Below are 17,513 nucleotides of genomic sequence, written 5' to 3' on the forward strand. Positions count from 1 at the left end.
GCCACACTTGGCAGAAATTCCACCAGCACCCTCGATGTGACTGGGGACACTTTGTGTGAGATGGATGTGGAAACCCCTGCAGTGCACAGTAAGGAGGGGGGAGACATAAATCATAGGGCAAGCCAGGAGCTATTTCAAACTCTGCCAGAATCAAGCCAATTCCACCAGTTTCACACAGATGAGCCTGCTGACGAAGGAAAGGGCATGCAGGTAAGTGTATGGGTGCATTATTTCTTAGGAACATGTTTATTTCCCTTTTCAGTGTCCTGTGTCCCTTTTCCTGCCCTTCTTCCCTATTTAAAAATTGCCCCCCTCCCATCTGTACCAGTTAAGAGAATAAAGGCAGCAACTTTTGATTCTTCAATTTACTTTGTAAACCAGCTCTGGGCATACAATTCAACGCTTTGGAATGCATAGCAATCAACGACTACATGGGCAAAAATAAATTCAAACAGCTGAGTGTAGCAGTCCAAATTACACGGTCTACGTCAGCTCACTGCCCTGGGCTCCAACAGAAGTAGAAGAAAGAGGTAGAGGTGGCATTTGCTTTGCCTTCCTTTGGCTCGTTGGGTGGGGAGGCAGGGGACATAAATCTCCCTATGTGGTGTTTAGCTTCTTGACCACCCACAATGAGGCTTTCACGGAGATACTGTGCCATCCCCTCCTGAACGTTTCTAGGGATGGCACCATCATTTCTTTCCCCACCATAGGACCCATTCCCATACCACTCTTTGAAGGGTTTCGCTGGTACCAGTGCAGTAAGCAGGCTGGCAGCCCTAGGGTGGCTTCGGGATGCCAGTAGCAGCTGTGTTCTCAAAGGGCATTTGCCACCCTTAGACTTGAGATATCAGCCAAAATCACTGCTGGCTGTGAAAATATTGGCACCATGCACTGCACTTTCCCTGTACTCATACCCAGGGCTGCCCAACATATAAAACTCCCATGCAATAGTCCTGACTCAGCGCATCTTGAGCTGCAGAGTGGTGCTGTAATGAGAGGCTAAAATGACAGCATTTTTTATTAAAGATCATGATGGGACTAATGTAAGGCAGGTTTGAGCCTTATCATCACTCCCTTTCTGTTGTGACTATAAATCTAACACTAGCTGTTGCTCTGCTCAGCAGCCTCTGGCATGGTGGCCTTGAGCGGTGACCCCTTTGCATCTGCTGAATGCCTTACATGGACTAGATGAAGAAAGAAGCAGCCCAAGGAGGACATGTTCTGTGAGCTCCGCCAGTCTTCTACAGCTACTGACCACAAACACAGGGACTGGAGGTGCAGAAGGGTTAGAGCAGGGCGAAGGACTAGGCATGGAGTGATTGGCTGCTGGAGAAGAGGCAAAGGGACAGCAAAGTGCATTATGGCTTTGCTCAGGCAACGAGCAAAAGGCCAAAGACCCTGTCCACAACAGCCTTCCCATTCCATGGAAAACTCCATGGTCACTGCTCCCTATACTCCCCAGCATAACAGGTGGCATCATGGCATGAATCCTACCACTCCACGCCAGGGGAGAACAAGAATGATGGTTACACCTACACCACTGACCTGTGATAGCTGCAGGCTCAGCGCACTAGTTTTTAAACATGAATGAACGGTTGTAATGTGTTTTACTTTTTAATTTGTAAGCATGTATGTTTATTGTTGTAATTGGTTTGTGTAAGAATGGGGCACACTATTACAGTGCTGCTAAAAAAATTTGTAACTTGTTTATTTGCACGTTACCTTTGTTTCCTGTTTGTTTGCACACAAAGTTTTAGTTTTTGAAACTCAGTGTATACTCATTAGTTTGAACCAAGCAGCCAAGCCAAATTACAAAAGTCATATCAGGCCTCATCACCGACCCATATTTAAGGTCTATGCACATGAAGGCACACAAGTTCCCAGAAGTACTACACTACTCAAGCTTACAGTTAAAATGGTCTTTTAAGGCCTCCCTTACAGCTCCATGGTTGACTTTTCTAATAGCCTTTGTGTCTGACTGTTCAAAGTCAGCAGACAGCTGGCCCACCTCACCCCTCCACTCTGCTGGTAGCCTTTCCCCCTTCACCTCACAGGTATTCTGGAGTACACTACATGCAGCAATACTAATAGGAATGTTTGCCTTGTTGAGAGCCAAGTAGTAATTAAACATCACGGGTGAGCTCTGAGATTACCAATGGGACATTCATCAGGGATCTTGCACCTACTCAGCTGGGAATTGAATCTTTCCTGGGCTCTGTCAGGATGGCCAGTACGGTTTCATGAGCTAGGGGAACAAAGTTCCTCCAGAATCACTATAATCATTTCAACATCACCAGTGTGAATGCCATGGTCGGGGAAAGATGGGGTGGTGCCAGAGTAAGGATGTTTGCCCCATCTAGCCTCACCCCAGTTCGGGAACCTCATTGCTTCAAATCCAGCTACTACTTCCTGCAGAGCAGGATACACTTGATGGCCTTGCACACTTGGATGCCCACGGCCCCCACTGTGGATTTTTCCAATTCTGAACAGATTCCCCACTGGTCAATAGCAATGTACCTGTGCAAGGTTCCATAGTATGCTCACCACTCGCTTTTACGCTGCCAATGCTGGTGTCTCTGCACTGGAGGGCTGGGGCGAGCTCGGCACACAGATGCAGGAATGTGGGCTTTTGCATCCAAAAGTTCTGCAACCAATGCTTGTCAACCCAAACCTGCATTACGATGCCATCCAACAATCTGCGCTCATTTCTCAGGCCCAGAAGCTCCTATTCACCATGTGGAGTTGCTGTGTGAAGGCCAGCAACCACCTGAGACTTTTATTCACTGTCCCCATCATCCATTCATCATCCGTGAGAAGCTCATCTTCCTCCTTGCACACTTGATTGTAGTTGTACATGCTGAAGTTTCAAAAAGTGGCATGTAGGAATTTTAAAAGTGGTGTGAAAATTATGGGACGGAAAAAGTGAGATTGTGGGATTTGATCCCTTTCCCAGCAATTTCTGGGTGACTTGCTGGTGTCCCTCAGTGCACTGTGAAAATGTCCCATGAAGCGTAGCGCTGGATGGTGATGTGAGGTACACTGGTATACCTACCGTATTTTCTATTGACACAACCAGCTGTGGTGAGGACACGCAGTGCCGACACAAGCACCCATGTGGCTGAGCAATATAAAAAAATTGGCAGCTCTAAGCTGATGTAACTTATGTTGACCAAACTATAGCACAGACACAGCTTCAGTCTTTCCTGTTCAATTTTTTATAAATAAAATCAATGGAGCAGGGACTTGAACCCCTTACACCCTAGAGTGGCCTAACCACCATTCTATAGAGCTATTTTCTTGCTAGGTCCCTGGCACAGTGAATAGTCCTTGGGCCATGGTATAGTTCTCCTGGCAAATTTCCCCATGTAGACAAGCCCTTATGAAGCTTGTCATGTTACTATACTCAGAGAAATGGACTAAAAACTTTATTTCCACTGCCTTGTTCTGTGGACACAGGGTCTTCAGTCTAGGGGGCTGTCAAGCCAGCATTCTTTCACAAGCACTAAAAATAAATGTATTTTAAAGAACTAAAAAGCCCAAATGCCAGTATACTAAACAGATACACTTAACCAACAAGGCACAAAATTGCAGCAAAATCACAAATCTGAATAAATAAGTATCAATTTTATTGAATCATGAATAATTTAAGACTGGTACAATCATCAGCTTTATTTTCCATGACACTGGGGGTGGAGGCCATGATCTCAAACAGACCATTTGCAAATTCCAATCCTAAATGACAAATGAAAATTAAATAGGGAGGGGAACAGATGGCAAACATCATACCGTACACAAAATACTCAATTCCTAGTTTTCTCTTTAAAAATGGCTAGAAAAAATTCATCAAAATGCAGCACTTTTAATCAAATATTTACATTTCTATGTTACAGTGAAAAAATGTACATCTTATAGAACATATTTCATAAACTGTTCCACTGGAAACAACTAGATCAAAACAGTAACCTTCCATTTAATATCCACAAAGACTTTTTTTTTTGTTTTTTGTTTTTCTTGAAAGAATTGCCACATTTAGACAAGATTCAATACACATAATATCGAAGTTAAGCATCAACAATGAAATAGTTTTTTCTTCCAAAATGTACAAAAAAAAAAGCTAGCCAAACCCTCCCTCAACTAAAACTGTCTCCATGTTTCAGTTATGGCCTGTACAATTCTTGGCAGTTCTGAAGGAAAAGAAATGGTTTAAGCTTCCAATTTATAACTCAACATGAATGTTGCATAGAATCTTGGGGTTTTTTTTTTTTGTTTTTTAAAAAAACAAGCCAACTTTGTAGAAAAAAAGGCAAAAAAATTGGAAGCATTTTGGACAAAGCCTTAAAATGAGAACAAATTCATTAAAAACAAAGTTTACTAAGCTATACTGAAATCAGGATGAAGATAAGAAATGTGCATAACAGATAACCCTGCTTCCCGAAGTTTCAGAAAGGACACTGAGTTTTGTGAAGATTAAAATGACTAACCTACTCAAAGTCGCCTCTTTTACAGTACCCCAAATTTTTGTCAATCAGAGAGGAGCAGATAGATAGAACCCCTTTCCTGCATCTGAACACAGGATTAAAAACAAAAAATAATCTGACAATTTCAAATGTATTTGTAGGGTTCAGTTAAAAGTTTGCTGAGAAATGCTGTGATGTTAAGTTAGATTAGACTCTATCCTGCAAAAAGATCCACCCAGGCACAAGGATCTACTTGCATGGATTCAGTCTCAGGTTCAGGTATTCAGTTTCTACCCAGATTCACCGTAGTAGCAGGTAAAGTCAGTGCTGGGAAGCAGAATTGTCAGATTGCTGAGAAATGAATCACTCTAACTCATCAGCATGCGCTGCATATGATTCCATAGGAGTGTAGCCCATTTTACAGTAAGAAGATCTGGTTTAATAAGGTTGATTGAGTAACACTTTGCCTTCCATTTAAATGATATAATCTAAATTAGAGTTCAGCAAGGTTAAAGCAGTGACACCAGCTCAGGGGATTTTCCCCTCCCCATCATTAAAATATTTCACTTATTCTTTTATAATTTCTTTTTTTAAAAAGATCATCAAGACTTGAAAGCTGTAATGGGAGCCGATTCATGACCAGCTCTCATTGGATAAAGACAAAAAAGTAACTACAGTAAAATCACAGATAGTAGAAAGTCATAAGGGATAATAAAATTATCCATTCAAACTGAGTCACAGAAGCATGAACTTGTGTCTGTTACATTATTTTAAACCCAGAAGGATTAACAAGCTCTTAAAAAAAAGTGTTTGTAATAAGTTTTCTACCTGTACACTGAAAAAACAGCTATCGCTTTTTTGTAGTTTAGTAGCGATAGCATTTTTCATCATAGAAAAGCTTTTTTTTTCTTGCATTGAATAAACAGTTATCCAATGATCTATTAGCTGCAGATTGATATGAACCTGAAAGGTTATCTCATTTCCCTCCTTTTGTTACCGTCACATTTAAACAAAATCTAATATTTCACACAAACAATATTCACAGCAATTTGTTATTATATTCCAAGAGATGACTTGTTTAGCCCTGTTTGTTTACTTACATAAAACCCCATAATATACAGCACTAATGTAATTAATACAATTAGTACAAAATAAGTAAGGCATCGCTTTAAAATTCAGCACCGAAATATAGCTGGAAAGGCTTGTACAGATCAATGTTGAGGAGTTCAGCCTGAGACAGCTGATGTGTGGTGGCTTTATTGAAAGTATTTGCTCCCAAGGAAAGGAAAGTGCAATTCTTTGTGAGGTGTTCTTGCTCCCCAACAGAAGTACAAGCCTTAATACTGAAACTGTATTGTGTGCGTGTGGAGAGGAGGAGGAGAAACAGAGAATCAGGTTCACAGCTCAGCCATAACCCATGAGCAACTTTTAAACTTTAAAGAGATAGTACCCCCCTTTTTAAGACCTGGATAAGACAGCTTCGATGAACCGCCAAAATACTACTTTCTGCTATTTAAAAACCAAACAAGACTAAATGATGTTACCAGAGTAGCAGTGGCCTGCCTACAGAGATGAGCTTTAATGAACCCCTTTTGCAGTTGTAATGGTCAGAGAGAGAAATCCCTGACAAAAAAAGTCTTAGAAAACAGCTATAAAATTCTAATACAAATGGTAAAAACTGAAGGCCTGACTATACCCTAATTGGGTGAAATTCACCCCCTATCCATAGGGCGAACAGAGAACCTATGTACCTATGAAGTTCCACTTAAGCTATAGCATTTAAATGGGGCATAGGCCCTTTGCAGAGGAGTGAATTTTGCTCACTTACACCAGTGTAAATCAGGAGTAGCTCTACTACAGTCAATGGAGTTTTACTGGTGTAAGTAAGAGGAGAATCAAGCCCTGAATATCAAAGGGGTACTTGGTCTTTAAAATTCTGTAGGATGGTTGGTTACACAGTGTTTGAAAAAAAACCTGATTTGTTTAGACTGTACATATATTTCTATTTATATATCTGTAAATCTCTATAAACACATGGTGAAATAGAGGAAAGCAAGCCAAGGTCTCAGACTGGCAAGGAGAGCAGCTTTTTTTTATTTTAATATTTATTTTAAATTTCCCTGTCTTGCAGCTTTGCCTTTTATGGACCATTATTATCAAGGCAAGCGACATATTATAGCACCAGAACTATCTGCAGCTGAGATTAGTCTGCAAAACTGATTCGTAGAAATCCAGCCCTCACCCAAATGTGTTTGGTCAGAAGCAACATAGGCAATAAACATCCCTCCCCTCTCCTTCTGGACAGTACATGGCACAATGCTGTTTGTTTCATAGCTGTGAAGTGTTTTGTTTTTTTTAAATGTCTTCAGTATCTTAGGCATGAGGGCTTACAGTAACTAAACAGAACAAAACAAAGACATAGTGCAGTTCTTATAATTGTAAAAAGAAAAACAGTACAAAAGTTGTTTGGGTTACCTGCACCCACATTCAAGACTGACTCAAATAAAGTGTCTTGTTCTTGCAGCTCTAATACTGAGACATCTGCCCAGTCCAGTAACAAGTTATCTTCATTAGTTTGTGATAAAGATTCTTGTAAAGTAGGAGAGGGACAGTGGGAAACCGCCTGTTTTCTGTCTGCTGAAGATCACAACGTCGACTCCAAGGATGAGTCAAGGATGTCATCATGATGGCTGTTGCTGTTGGAGTCGCTGTCATAACTCTGGGGGCTCGAATAGTTGGCTGCCTCTTGCAGTCTCATTAGCATGTTCATCTAAGAAAGCGCGGAAAAGGGTTAAGGGTTATTCGTCTGCTGAGACGAAAGAATCTTAATACTATATAACAGTCATATTTGCACTCACTTCACTCATGTGAAACCAGTGCAAGAGAGAGGGGAAAATTGGGATATTTCTTTCTGAGACTCTCAAACTGGATACCAAATGTAAAGCAATTCTCACAGCACTCCGTGAGATAGGCAGTTGTTATTACACCCCTCCTATGAGAGACTGAAACTGAAATGCAGAGCGGTTAAATGACTTGCTCTAGGTCACACACAGAGTCAGTGGAAGAGCTATAAAGATTCCACAGCTCCTTATTCCCAGCCACTTGCACTAACCAGTTAATATATATTAACTAGAATTCTGTATTTCTAGAAACAGGTCAGAAAAAGAGATCTATTAAATTAGACAACGGATAATAACATCTCTGTGAATGTGTGCATAACACAGTGGAAATGTAAGGTGATTCTTCAATATACCCAACTTATTTTGGAGATGTACATGATTCCGAACAATAGTTTAAGAGTAACAAGCAATTATTGCAATAACTGTTTTCACCAGGAAGAAAGCTGCATGAACTAGTGTTACATCAGGCTCATATTAAAATGTGCATCAGCAAGCAAATCCAAAGCTTAAACTATTGTATATATTGTGTACAATGTTTAAAATCTTGGTTTCCATACACTTGCATGCTACTTGCTGATTAATAAATTAGACACCAATTATGTAAGCCTGAACAAGAAAAATCGCTCAATATCATAGTGACACGGCTATCCTGTGATATTGGCCGGGCAGGTTAGGTCAAGAATTTTCATGACATTATACTAATGAGTTCTATTAAATCATGTATTTGCATACTTTATATATACACACAAACACCAGAAATACGCAAAAGACATCTAGTTTATTGTGCAAAGCTTTACATGAGGTGGACCAAGTTTCCTTCATATTCTTATAGTCATTTTAGCTACACTCTCACAACTAGGAGAACTGAGTATTCTCCTTCATTGTATCTGGCAGAATTACACCTGACACACTGGTCTCCTGTGGCAGTGCATTCCACAGGCTGACTGTACTCTGTGGCAAGACATATTTCCTTGTAATTCTAAAACATTTAACACTCTTAGCTTGTCACTTACTCTTTCATTCCTATTTGTTTTTTCCCCCTAGAAAGTACAGTATATCCTAATTAGCTCTGGAGCTTTCGATGAGAGAACTCACCAAAGGATCTCCTTCAGCGTCACTCGGGGGGACTTGTTTGCTAGTTGAACCTTCCCGAGGCATTGAGTACCCATCAAATCCAACATCTTCAGGCCGCAGTTGCAGCAACGGAGGCCACTCGTGGTGCTGTGGGGTGGCTGCCCAGGGATACGTGTCCATTACCCATTTGGCTGGATCCTCCCAGGGAGCTCTCCTACCATACAACTAGAAAACAAGAGCAAATGCATCTCTTAACATAGGTCTGTAATATAATGGGAACTACTACTTTAGTCCATGCTTGTCTCATCAAAGTGAACTCTTGTGTCATGGTTCTCCCAGTGTGGAAAACACTCTGAATGAAAGGTTTCAGAGTAGCAGCCGTGTTAGTCTGTATCCGCAAAAAGAACAGGAGTACTTGTGGCACCTTAGAGACTAACAAATTTATTAGAGCATAAGCTTTCGTGGGCTACTGCCCACTTCAAGGCTGGTCAAACAGGGTGTGACTTTCATCCTTATTACTCTGACTGTGAAGTTCTAGCTATGTAATGGTAACTGACTCAGAGGAGGCTGAGCATTTCCTTTGAGACCACAAACCCTCTTAATCTGCCACCAACTGGAGAGAAAGAGAACCTGAGAACAAACAACATTGCTTCAGAAGTTGAGTGCACCACCTCTCTGTTCCTATTTCTTTTGGACTAAATAAACAAAATACAAGTCACTAGTGTACATATCCTGTCTGCAGTAGAATACCAAATATTTGCTTTCAAAGTCATCAAGAAGTTGCAGTAGGTTGATAGAACATATAGCTGCTCGATGCTTTTAATCAGAAACTATGGGGATGAATGCCAAGGAAATACTTTTTGAAGTCATTGGACTTTTGGACTTTCTCTGTGCTCACACTAGTGAGAGTGCCAGCAGAATCTGGCTCCGTATGATCAGCCTCGAAACACACACACCTCCAGAAAGGTGTTTTGATTTGAACTTAATGGTCAGGAAAACACAGCCAGTGCTGCTGAGCTAGATCATTTGTTTTATTTTTAAATAAATGCTCTTTGATCTATTCAGATCACTTAGTTTTCATTAGATGAAAACTCACTATTGAGCCACATGGGTTGCAAAAGCAGACGCCAAATGAAAAGAGATCTTCAAGTTTTCACTTCTGCTATAGGGTGACTGCCCTTCAGGAACTGGATTTCAGTAGCTGCTCTTTGTTACTTGAGCTCAAAGGATTCAGACTCCCCTTTACGGTGTACAGTGATGAGTGAAGCAATAAGACACAGTAGGAGGTCATGGTTGTATTATGAGAACATCTGAATGCCTTTAATCCACGGGGTATAACTCAGTGCTAACCCTCACCCCAAATCCCTTTATTGACATTAAGAACACTTTTTATGATGAAGGCAAATGTGTTTCGACACACGGAAATGGTTGATGTTGGTATGTTAGAAAGCTGAAAAGCAACTGAGCTGTGAGATTCTCCCAAATTAATCCCAATGTTCTCATTTTAGATTATTCTCCAGACATCTGAACAAAGCCTCAACCCAAGAATGTTTACAATACAGAATGCAAAAGCCAGCCACAAAAAGGACATTTTGCCATGAACCCATCCTCCCTTACGCTCTTAGAAAGCTCAATTGAAGTCAAATTCCTGAAGTCCTGGCTCCTCACCCTCAGTCAGCATTCTGTCTCTCAGAATCTATCCCCACCCAACACTGAGTTTTTAGATGCATTTTTACAGAAAATAATTACAGTCTTGAACAGACTTCCTCACAATCAACCAAGACATAAATAAAATAAAATATCATTTTGAGATTAATTTGTTGATTTTCATATCATAGTCTGAAAAGTAGCAATGATTGACAACCCCATATATTAAGCACTAATAGGTGGAACTGGAGAGGAATAAATGAGGAAAGAGACAGAGAGATTAATACACCAGTTCCACACACTACCTTCAGTGCAGTTACTCCCGATTTACACCGGGATAAGTGAGGAGAAAAATCAAGACCACAGATTTTCCATTCATTTCTGGACAAACAGACTCCTCTGACAATTTTGGAAACTAAAGATTTAAAAATATCTGAATGAGACAGCCACTTCATAACGGTCACGAAAGCTGTTCAGTGACTAAACAGCTCCTATAAAGAGGAAGTACTTTTCCTTTAGCAGAAGTGATGGGGATAAAGGGATTTGCCAACTCTTTCAGAGCTCAAGAACAGCTCAGTTTCCTCCAACTTCCACTCATCTATCATTGAGGCTGCTATCCTTATTGGCCAAGTAGGGCTCGTCAGGGCAAACTCTGAAGCCTATCAGTGCTATTTCTTATATTGGCTATTACTGTCGATGGCACTGGGAGCAATAGACAACTACTCCCCTCCTAATCCAGAATGCTGTCTCCAGAACAATCCAAAAAGAATGGTCCCAACCAGTGGCCTCGTTAGAGAATCAAATCTAGTTCTCCTGGATGGTGATGGGGAGTGTCAGCACCAAATATGCACCAAGACAATAGTGTTTGAATGCTATTAGCTATGCGGAAGAAACAGCACGATTAAAATGATCTTCCAATGAAACAAATGTGCTACTGAGATTAATGTACTTAAAGGGAACATCATCACCTGAGAAATGTTTTCTCAGATTTTTGCTCATGTTTGTGATAGTGAATTAGATCAGGAAGATTAATAGCCAAAGGTCCAGTTCTGTTACTGATCCTGCAGACTGAGGACACATCACAAAAATGAAGTACGGCACTACTCAGTCTGAGTAAGGGTGGCAGAATGGTGCCCTGAATACATACAGAAAGAAAAACTCCACAGCAACGTCATATAAGAGGAGACTTTGTTACAAAGATACATATATAGCAAACAGACTAATTCCTTCTTGGAAGATTCTGATCCCATCAAATTATATGAGCCAAGTGGCTTATTCCACTGGAGCCACCAAGGAGTTTAAAGTTTATGTGCAATGGTGGTGTATATAAATATAGATTTTTATATATATGGCAACGAAGTGCAGATTAAGAAATTATGCAATGATTAATTGCTTTAAATGTTAGCATTTATTCCATTCTGAAATTATGCCCAAGTGATCAAATGAGTTGGCACAGTTGTCCAGTAGGTGGGGCCAGTCAGTCTTAAATCCATCTTTCCCTTCTCAAAAAGAAAATATTCTTCATAATCATTTAGTTAGGTTTCAATGTAAGTTGTGGTAAACTGGGTCTACTATTTAAATCTGTTTCCCCAACGTATGGAGCATTCACCACAGCTGCTAAGCTGCTAAGTGGTGGAGTGATTTGTAAACTCTACATAAGTCTCCTGGGTATTGAAAAAGACAAATGTTTCCATTAATTCCTGACTCCTGACTCCAAACCCCCTGCTCTAGCCAAAGATATGCTGGCTCCCATAAAAGGTAAAAGTGCCAGTACTATCCCAGCTTTCTAAAACTGTTGGAGAACCTGAATTTTTAATCAAATGCTAAGTGCAGGCAGTTCAATAACTCTGCTAAAATTTGAATTAATGAAGGTTTATTTACAGACCCCGGAGGCACTGCAAAGAAATTCAATCAATATTTCATCACCTGGACTGAGAAAAAAATAGACAAAGTGCCTGTGAGAATGATCCTAACACTCGTTCAATAAATCTCTCCCCATGCTGCTTAGTTTCTCTGCTGACAGATAGCTAAAGGTTGTGAGTTCATTGGCCATTGTAAACATACCGCAAATTCACATTTAGTTTTAAGAAGGAACATTAGGGATAATACTGTAAATGGATGCTTTCAAGTATGGCATTTTTGATGTGGGGTAACATTTTCAAAAGAGCTTAAAAAACTTAAAAGCCTAAATTCCATTTTTAAAAATGGTTTAGGGCACTCAGAAGCCTAATTCTCGTTGAAACTCAAAAGGGATTTAGGCTCCTAATGCCTAAATCATTTTTGAAAATTTTACCCTAAATCTCAGGTAGCTTCTAGAGGAAAGTATTAATGTGGTTCTATTGCATCCAGTATCTCCTTGCTATTTAGACGGAAACCCTATTCAGGGTTCACATTTGACTTCCTCACCTGTAGTCCTTCTCTGACTGCCTCCAAAAGATATGGGATAATAGAGTAGTTCCACAAGTCAGTAAACCAGACCCTAGAACCATCCACGTCTATTGGACAAGAGAGAAAGAGTCGTGGACCTGGAAGGGGAAATTAAAATCTCATCATTAACATGGTTTGCAGCAGTTAATTCAAAAGCAATATCAAACACCAACTCTAAGTTCTTTGGAGACTGTAACTTAAGTGGTGAGAAGAAATGTACAAATGTCAGCACCTGCTCTTTTTGAGATAATTTGAAATTATGAATTTTTTATGAATTACCTCGATACTGTATTGCATTCAAGAAGGAACCAATTACAGAGTTCACAAACAGAATTTTAAAAACTCCTTTATGTCTACAATCTATTTATTATGAACCCTTGGTACAGTTTTGCTTGATAGCATGGTCAGTCTAAAAATGTGGCTTTTATAAATCATTTCCCCGCAATGGCTATTTAATTCCAGTGGAGTATGAGGAACTGGAATATATCCTCTCAGTAATGTCAGAGAATGCTTTGGTGCTAGAATGCGAATTCTCAGTTCTCACCAATAGTAACATCAGAGGAACTGTGAGCCTCCAAGAACTTGTTGAGATGCTGCCAGACCTTGGGAATCCAGTCAATGATTTTAACCAGTTCTGCATTTCTCATCCTACCACTGATTTCTGTTTCAATTAGTTTTCGTCTCAGGAAACGACCAAGAAAGCCCTTGACTGGCTCAGTGTGGTTAGCACATAGCACCCATCTAAAGCAGAAGAAGAGAAGTGTCAGAGATTTACCTGTTATTCTAGAGAGTAGTAAAATGACAGGTTAGGTCCTGAGTGGGTTTTGTTCATCCTATCTAGCTGATATTCTCTTTATATTCTCAGCTAAGTAGTAGAACCATAACCATCAGGTAATTTGGCAATTTACATACAGTACCTGAAATTGTGGTGTAGTTGAAGATTAGGTGTTGAGGATGTGGCCTGGTTCATTGTGCCAATAATGTAAGGACTATGAGAAAACATTGAATAAATCAGTATTTGTAAACTCATTTCTAGGCAATAATTCAAACACATTTAATAAGTAACTTTCAAATTAAGACCTTTACAACCTTAATATTCAGCTAGGTTTACTCCAGCCCCTAGTCTGCCAGTGCAGTTTATCTGCAGGTATAAATAATTACACTCACATTTTTGTGCCTGCAATGACTTGTGGGTGCAAAACTAACACCTCAAAATAGAGGCTGTCACTGAAACTGGGTTCTTAATATTCAAGGGCTATTGTGTGTGATGAATACAATTTACCCAAATACTTTACTACATTTTTATTACATAGATACACACACATATATAATTTTTTTTAACAGTTCTATGCAACTAGACTCTGCTGACAGAATCAGTTCTAGCTGTCTCAGATCACAGTATCAAAAATAATCTGATACATGTTGTCTAGAATGTATTTTATTGACCGGGGTATAAGTCTGGCTATGTGGAAGGATCTGTTTTAGGGTTTGAAGTGTGGGTCTAATATCCCATTACCATTTATGGTACTTGCAGTTCAGAAGCCCATTGAAGATCTCTCCTAGGGAGCTAACATGATGCAAATTGTCCAGAATGATGACAAGAGGCATATCCACAGCATTATTTTCGCTATTACATTGGTCAGCAAGGTTGGACAAGTATTGACGCAGTTCCTGCAAAGTATATGTAGAAGAGAAAGCTGGTTTTCATCTTATTCCTTGGAAACCCAGTTAACAGAGAAAAACGATTTGCTATTTGACTGTTGGATTCAGTTCTAGAAATGCTCCTGATAAAGAATATAACATAGCCTGCTTTGCTTTAGTCACAAGAGGTCAGATTGTTCCAAGTGGAATAATCATATGACTTCTACTTTTAATTTTTGTTTTAATCCGAATACTTTCGGGTGTTACAGACTCAAAGATGTACCAGGAGTTCTGTTTGGGAAGCCTATTTGGGGATTCCCAGGGGCCGTCTGCCTTTTTGCTAAAGCAGCTTGCGCTACACTGTTCTGGCAAAGCTACACAGAGCGCTGAGATGTTTTAAGCACTTACTCATATCTCCGTATACTGGGTAAGCAGGTGAGAAAGTTACAGAAGGAGCAGTGCACCTCAGCTGCCCATGCTTGCCATGTTTGATCACATTCTTGCCATTGTGTTACTAACTAGAGCACAGAGAATGAGCCCGGCCATGATGCTCATTTGCGGAGGCAGAAGTTAGATGGCTTGGACAATGCCATGAAAGAAGGATGAGTTCAGTGCCACCGCTGAACATTTGGGTGAGATTGCTCTCATCTTCTCTAAAGTGTGCATTAAACAGGATGGCCCAAATTATATCAGTTGCTAGTGACCACACTTTCCAGCACTTTGCTCCAAAGAACTCTCTATTCCACCTGAGGCCCTCACATACATAGCTTGGCAGGACAGCATTGTTTTCTTACCTACAAACCTTACCAGAGGTATACACAGAAAAATACTGCTGCTATTATTTGTAGGCACATAGCCACTCTAGCTTTTATGTTAATACAACGTAGAGGGGCATTATACTGTTACCTTTTTTTTTTCTTCAAAGCACCCAATAGCTCTCTCAAAGGTTTTACATCACAGTAGCTTACTGATATTTACTTAAAATTTAACAGCTGAATTCCTCATTTCTGGCACATAGTAGCAGTGTTTTAATAAAGATACCTTCCATTTCCTCACCTTACTGGACTTATGATCCACGTTGAAGGTTGCAATAACTCCATCAGCCAGCTCTCTGCCCTCTCTAAGTACCATAAACTCAGAAAGACGATTTGCTAGGTACGTTTTACCAGTGCCACTTGGCCCAGACAAGATAATCCGTCTATGTTCCATTAAGAGAGAGACATATCGCTGAAGTATAGGCTTTGGAATCAGTGACTCAAACACCAGACAGTCCAAACTGTTCTCACAGATACCTGCATTTAGAAAATCATCATCATTCAGGGGATCCATACCTTGCTAAAGTTGCTAAAAGTTTTGGTTTTTTTTTAAAAAGGGTTTTTAAACTTTTCTCTGAGTAGCAAAAATATCAGTTCCCATTGAGAAAAATGTATGCATTTCAACTGCCAAGTTTAGACTAAATTAGAGCTAAAGGGTAAAAGAAAGCACTGATTTAAAATAGAAAATCTGATTGTGTGTGACCCTGTGGCCAGTTATACCAGGAAACAACCCAAAAGCTTCACTCAGAAGTTGCAGACTCCACCCACACCAATCATAAGCAGAACCTTCCCTACCCCAGATGAAGACTCCTTTCTACACTATAGCATTTCTCATGGTAGAGAAGAGTCATGAATCAGTTAGTTATATTGAATGCAAAGTGTCTTTACTGGGACCTCTCCTGGCTCTCTAGCTCCCAGACTAGCCAACACAGCCTATGCTTCCTAAGTCCTGCCCTGGACAAATGGTCATAGATATAATTTCTGGATAAACTATATGCCCATGAGTCATCATCATTCTTTAGATTTCCTCCACCATGGAGCAGTGAAAGTTTATTTTGTCTATCAAGAACTGCTGGGTATAGCCTGGCTTCCAGTTCTATTGTAGACAAATCTATTCACAGGCCATTTCATTGTCAAGTACAGTCACAGAAAGAGATACATTTACCCAGAATTTAGCCATTTATTTTTGCTCTGCAAAACAAACCTATCTATCATCAAGTCCCCCTGCCTTCACCAAACATCCAAACCATTTGAAATTAAACTCCTTCTGTGTATTATGATAGACACAGCTTCAGGCATAACAATTTCCATAGAGGAGCATTTGTGCAATGTCAGCAGTCACTTTAGGCAGAACTGGCTCAGGGCAAGCACACAAAGCTTAAAAATAAACTGAAGGAAGGGAATGTTAGCACATCAATGGCTGAGAGAATTGTTAGCACCTGACTGATTACTTACAAGATCAAACATTTGTATGCACAGCTCTATATCTGGAAGGTATAAATGAATTAGTGGCTTTCCACAAATTGATTAAAATAGAATTTTTAAAATAAAAATGTAAGTATATCATAAATGAGTCTACAAAGAACAAGTAAAGCTATTACAAGCTGAATATATAGCTTATTTAGTATGACAAGTTTTCAAGCAACATTTTCATTCAAATTGTACTGTGGGGCTTTTAGAAGAATGTTTTGGTTCTTGGATAAACCTGAATAAAATGAAATGTTTCAGTACTTTTGTGATTATGTTTTTCCTACTTTACAGCTAATATTAACATTAAGGGCTTGTCTATTCTGTGGGATGATATGCTTCACAGGCATGTGATTTCTCAAGTGCACTAATGTGTTGCATATTCATTGGCCCATGTAGATTCTGCTGGTGCACTTTAACAAAGTACTGTTTCAAACAGTACTATGTTCAAGCATACTTTGCACACCAGCACTAAATTACACAGGTGAGGCTGTGGTGGTAACTTAATGGTACTGCTGCTGTGTAGGGCCATGAAAGAGAAATTGATTCCATTCCTGGGTCCCTCTTTTTCATGACAGCAAGCCTGTTCAGTCCTTTATGTGGTAGGAAGAGAACATTTTCTGTTGCTTAACAGCACCTCTGGTTGATTAAATGAGCAGCACTGTCAGCCAATAAAGGGACTCCCATACGGTTCACCTCAGCTGGAAGGAAGTTGATTATGGCACAGATCTGAAGAGAGGGAGGGGACAGAATGAGTCACCAAAAGAAATATAGAAGATTCCTCCCTCCCCCCCTCAGCCAATTAAAGAAAGAGGGAAGGAAAGAAGAGACGCAGCAGAGTTCAAACCATGAATCCTGGGACCTTTTCTTGGTTCTACCTGTGACCTAATGAGGGACCTTTACTGAAGTCGATGGGCCCTGGTGGAGAAAGGTGCTAATCAATAGGAGTAAGGGTATCAGAGTCTAGACCAAGGTGCATTCCGAATCCAGGATGAAATCTGCTGCAAGTGCAATTGTTATTACTACTATTACAGGACTAAGAAGATACAGTGATACTGAATTTGGGTACAGGCCCAATGTCCTAA

The 17,513-nt window shown here is 40.1% G+C and overlaps 1 protein-coding gene across 7 annotated transcripts in view; it reads right to left on the bottom strand.

Moving 5' to 3' along the window:
• Positions 1–3,605: 3,605 nt before the first annotated feature.
• The window catches only part of NAV2 (neuron navigator 2), a 340,973-nt gene continuing 327,065 nt past the window's right edge, over positions 3,606–17,513 (bottom strand). For all 7 annotated transcript variants that reach the window (XM_054026540.1, XM_054026538.1, XM_054026539.1 and 4 more), the window contains 7 exons: positions 15,203–15,438; positions 14,022–14,176; positions 13,423–13,494; positions 13,050–13,246; positions 12,485–12,603; positions 8,453–8,656; positions 3,606–7,227 (listed from right to left, as the gene is read on the bottom strand). In XM_054026540.1, the coding sequence (XP_053882515.1) occupies positions 7,102–7,227; positions 8,453–8,656; positions 12,485–12,603; positions 13,050–13,246; positions 13,423–13,494; positions 14,022–14,176; positions 15,203–15,438 (1,109 nt within the window). In that variant the 3' untranslated portion in view covers positions 3,606–7,101. The remainder of the gene's footprint in view (positions 7,228–8,452; positions 8,657–12,484; positions 12,604–13,049; positions 13,247–13,422; positions 13,495–14,021; positions 14,177–15,202; positions 15,439–17,513) is intronic.

This window comes from Malaclemys terrapin, chromosome 4, assembly GCF_027887155.1.
Source record: "Malaclemys terrapin pileata isolate rMalTer1 chromosome 4, rMalTer1.hap1, whole genome shotgun sequence".
Taxonomy (NCBI): domain Eukaryota; kingdom Metazoa; phylum Chordata; order Testudines; family Emydidae; genus Malaclemys; species Malaclemys terrapin.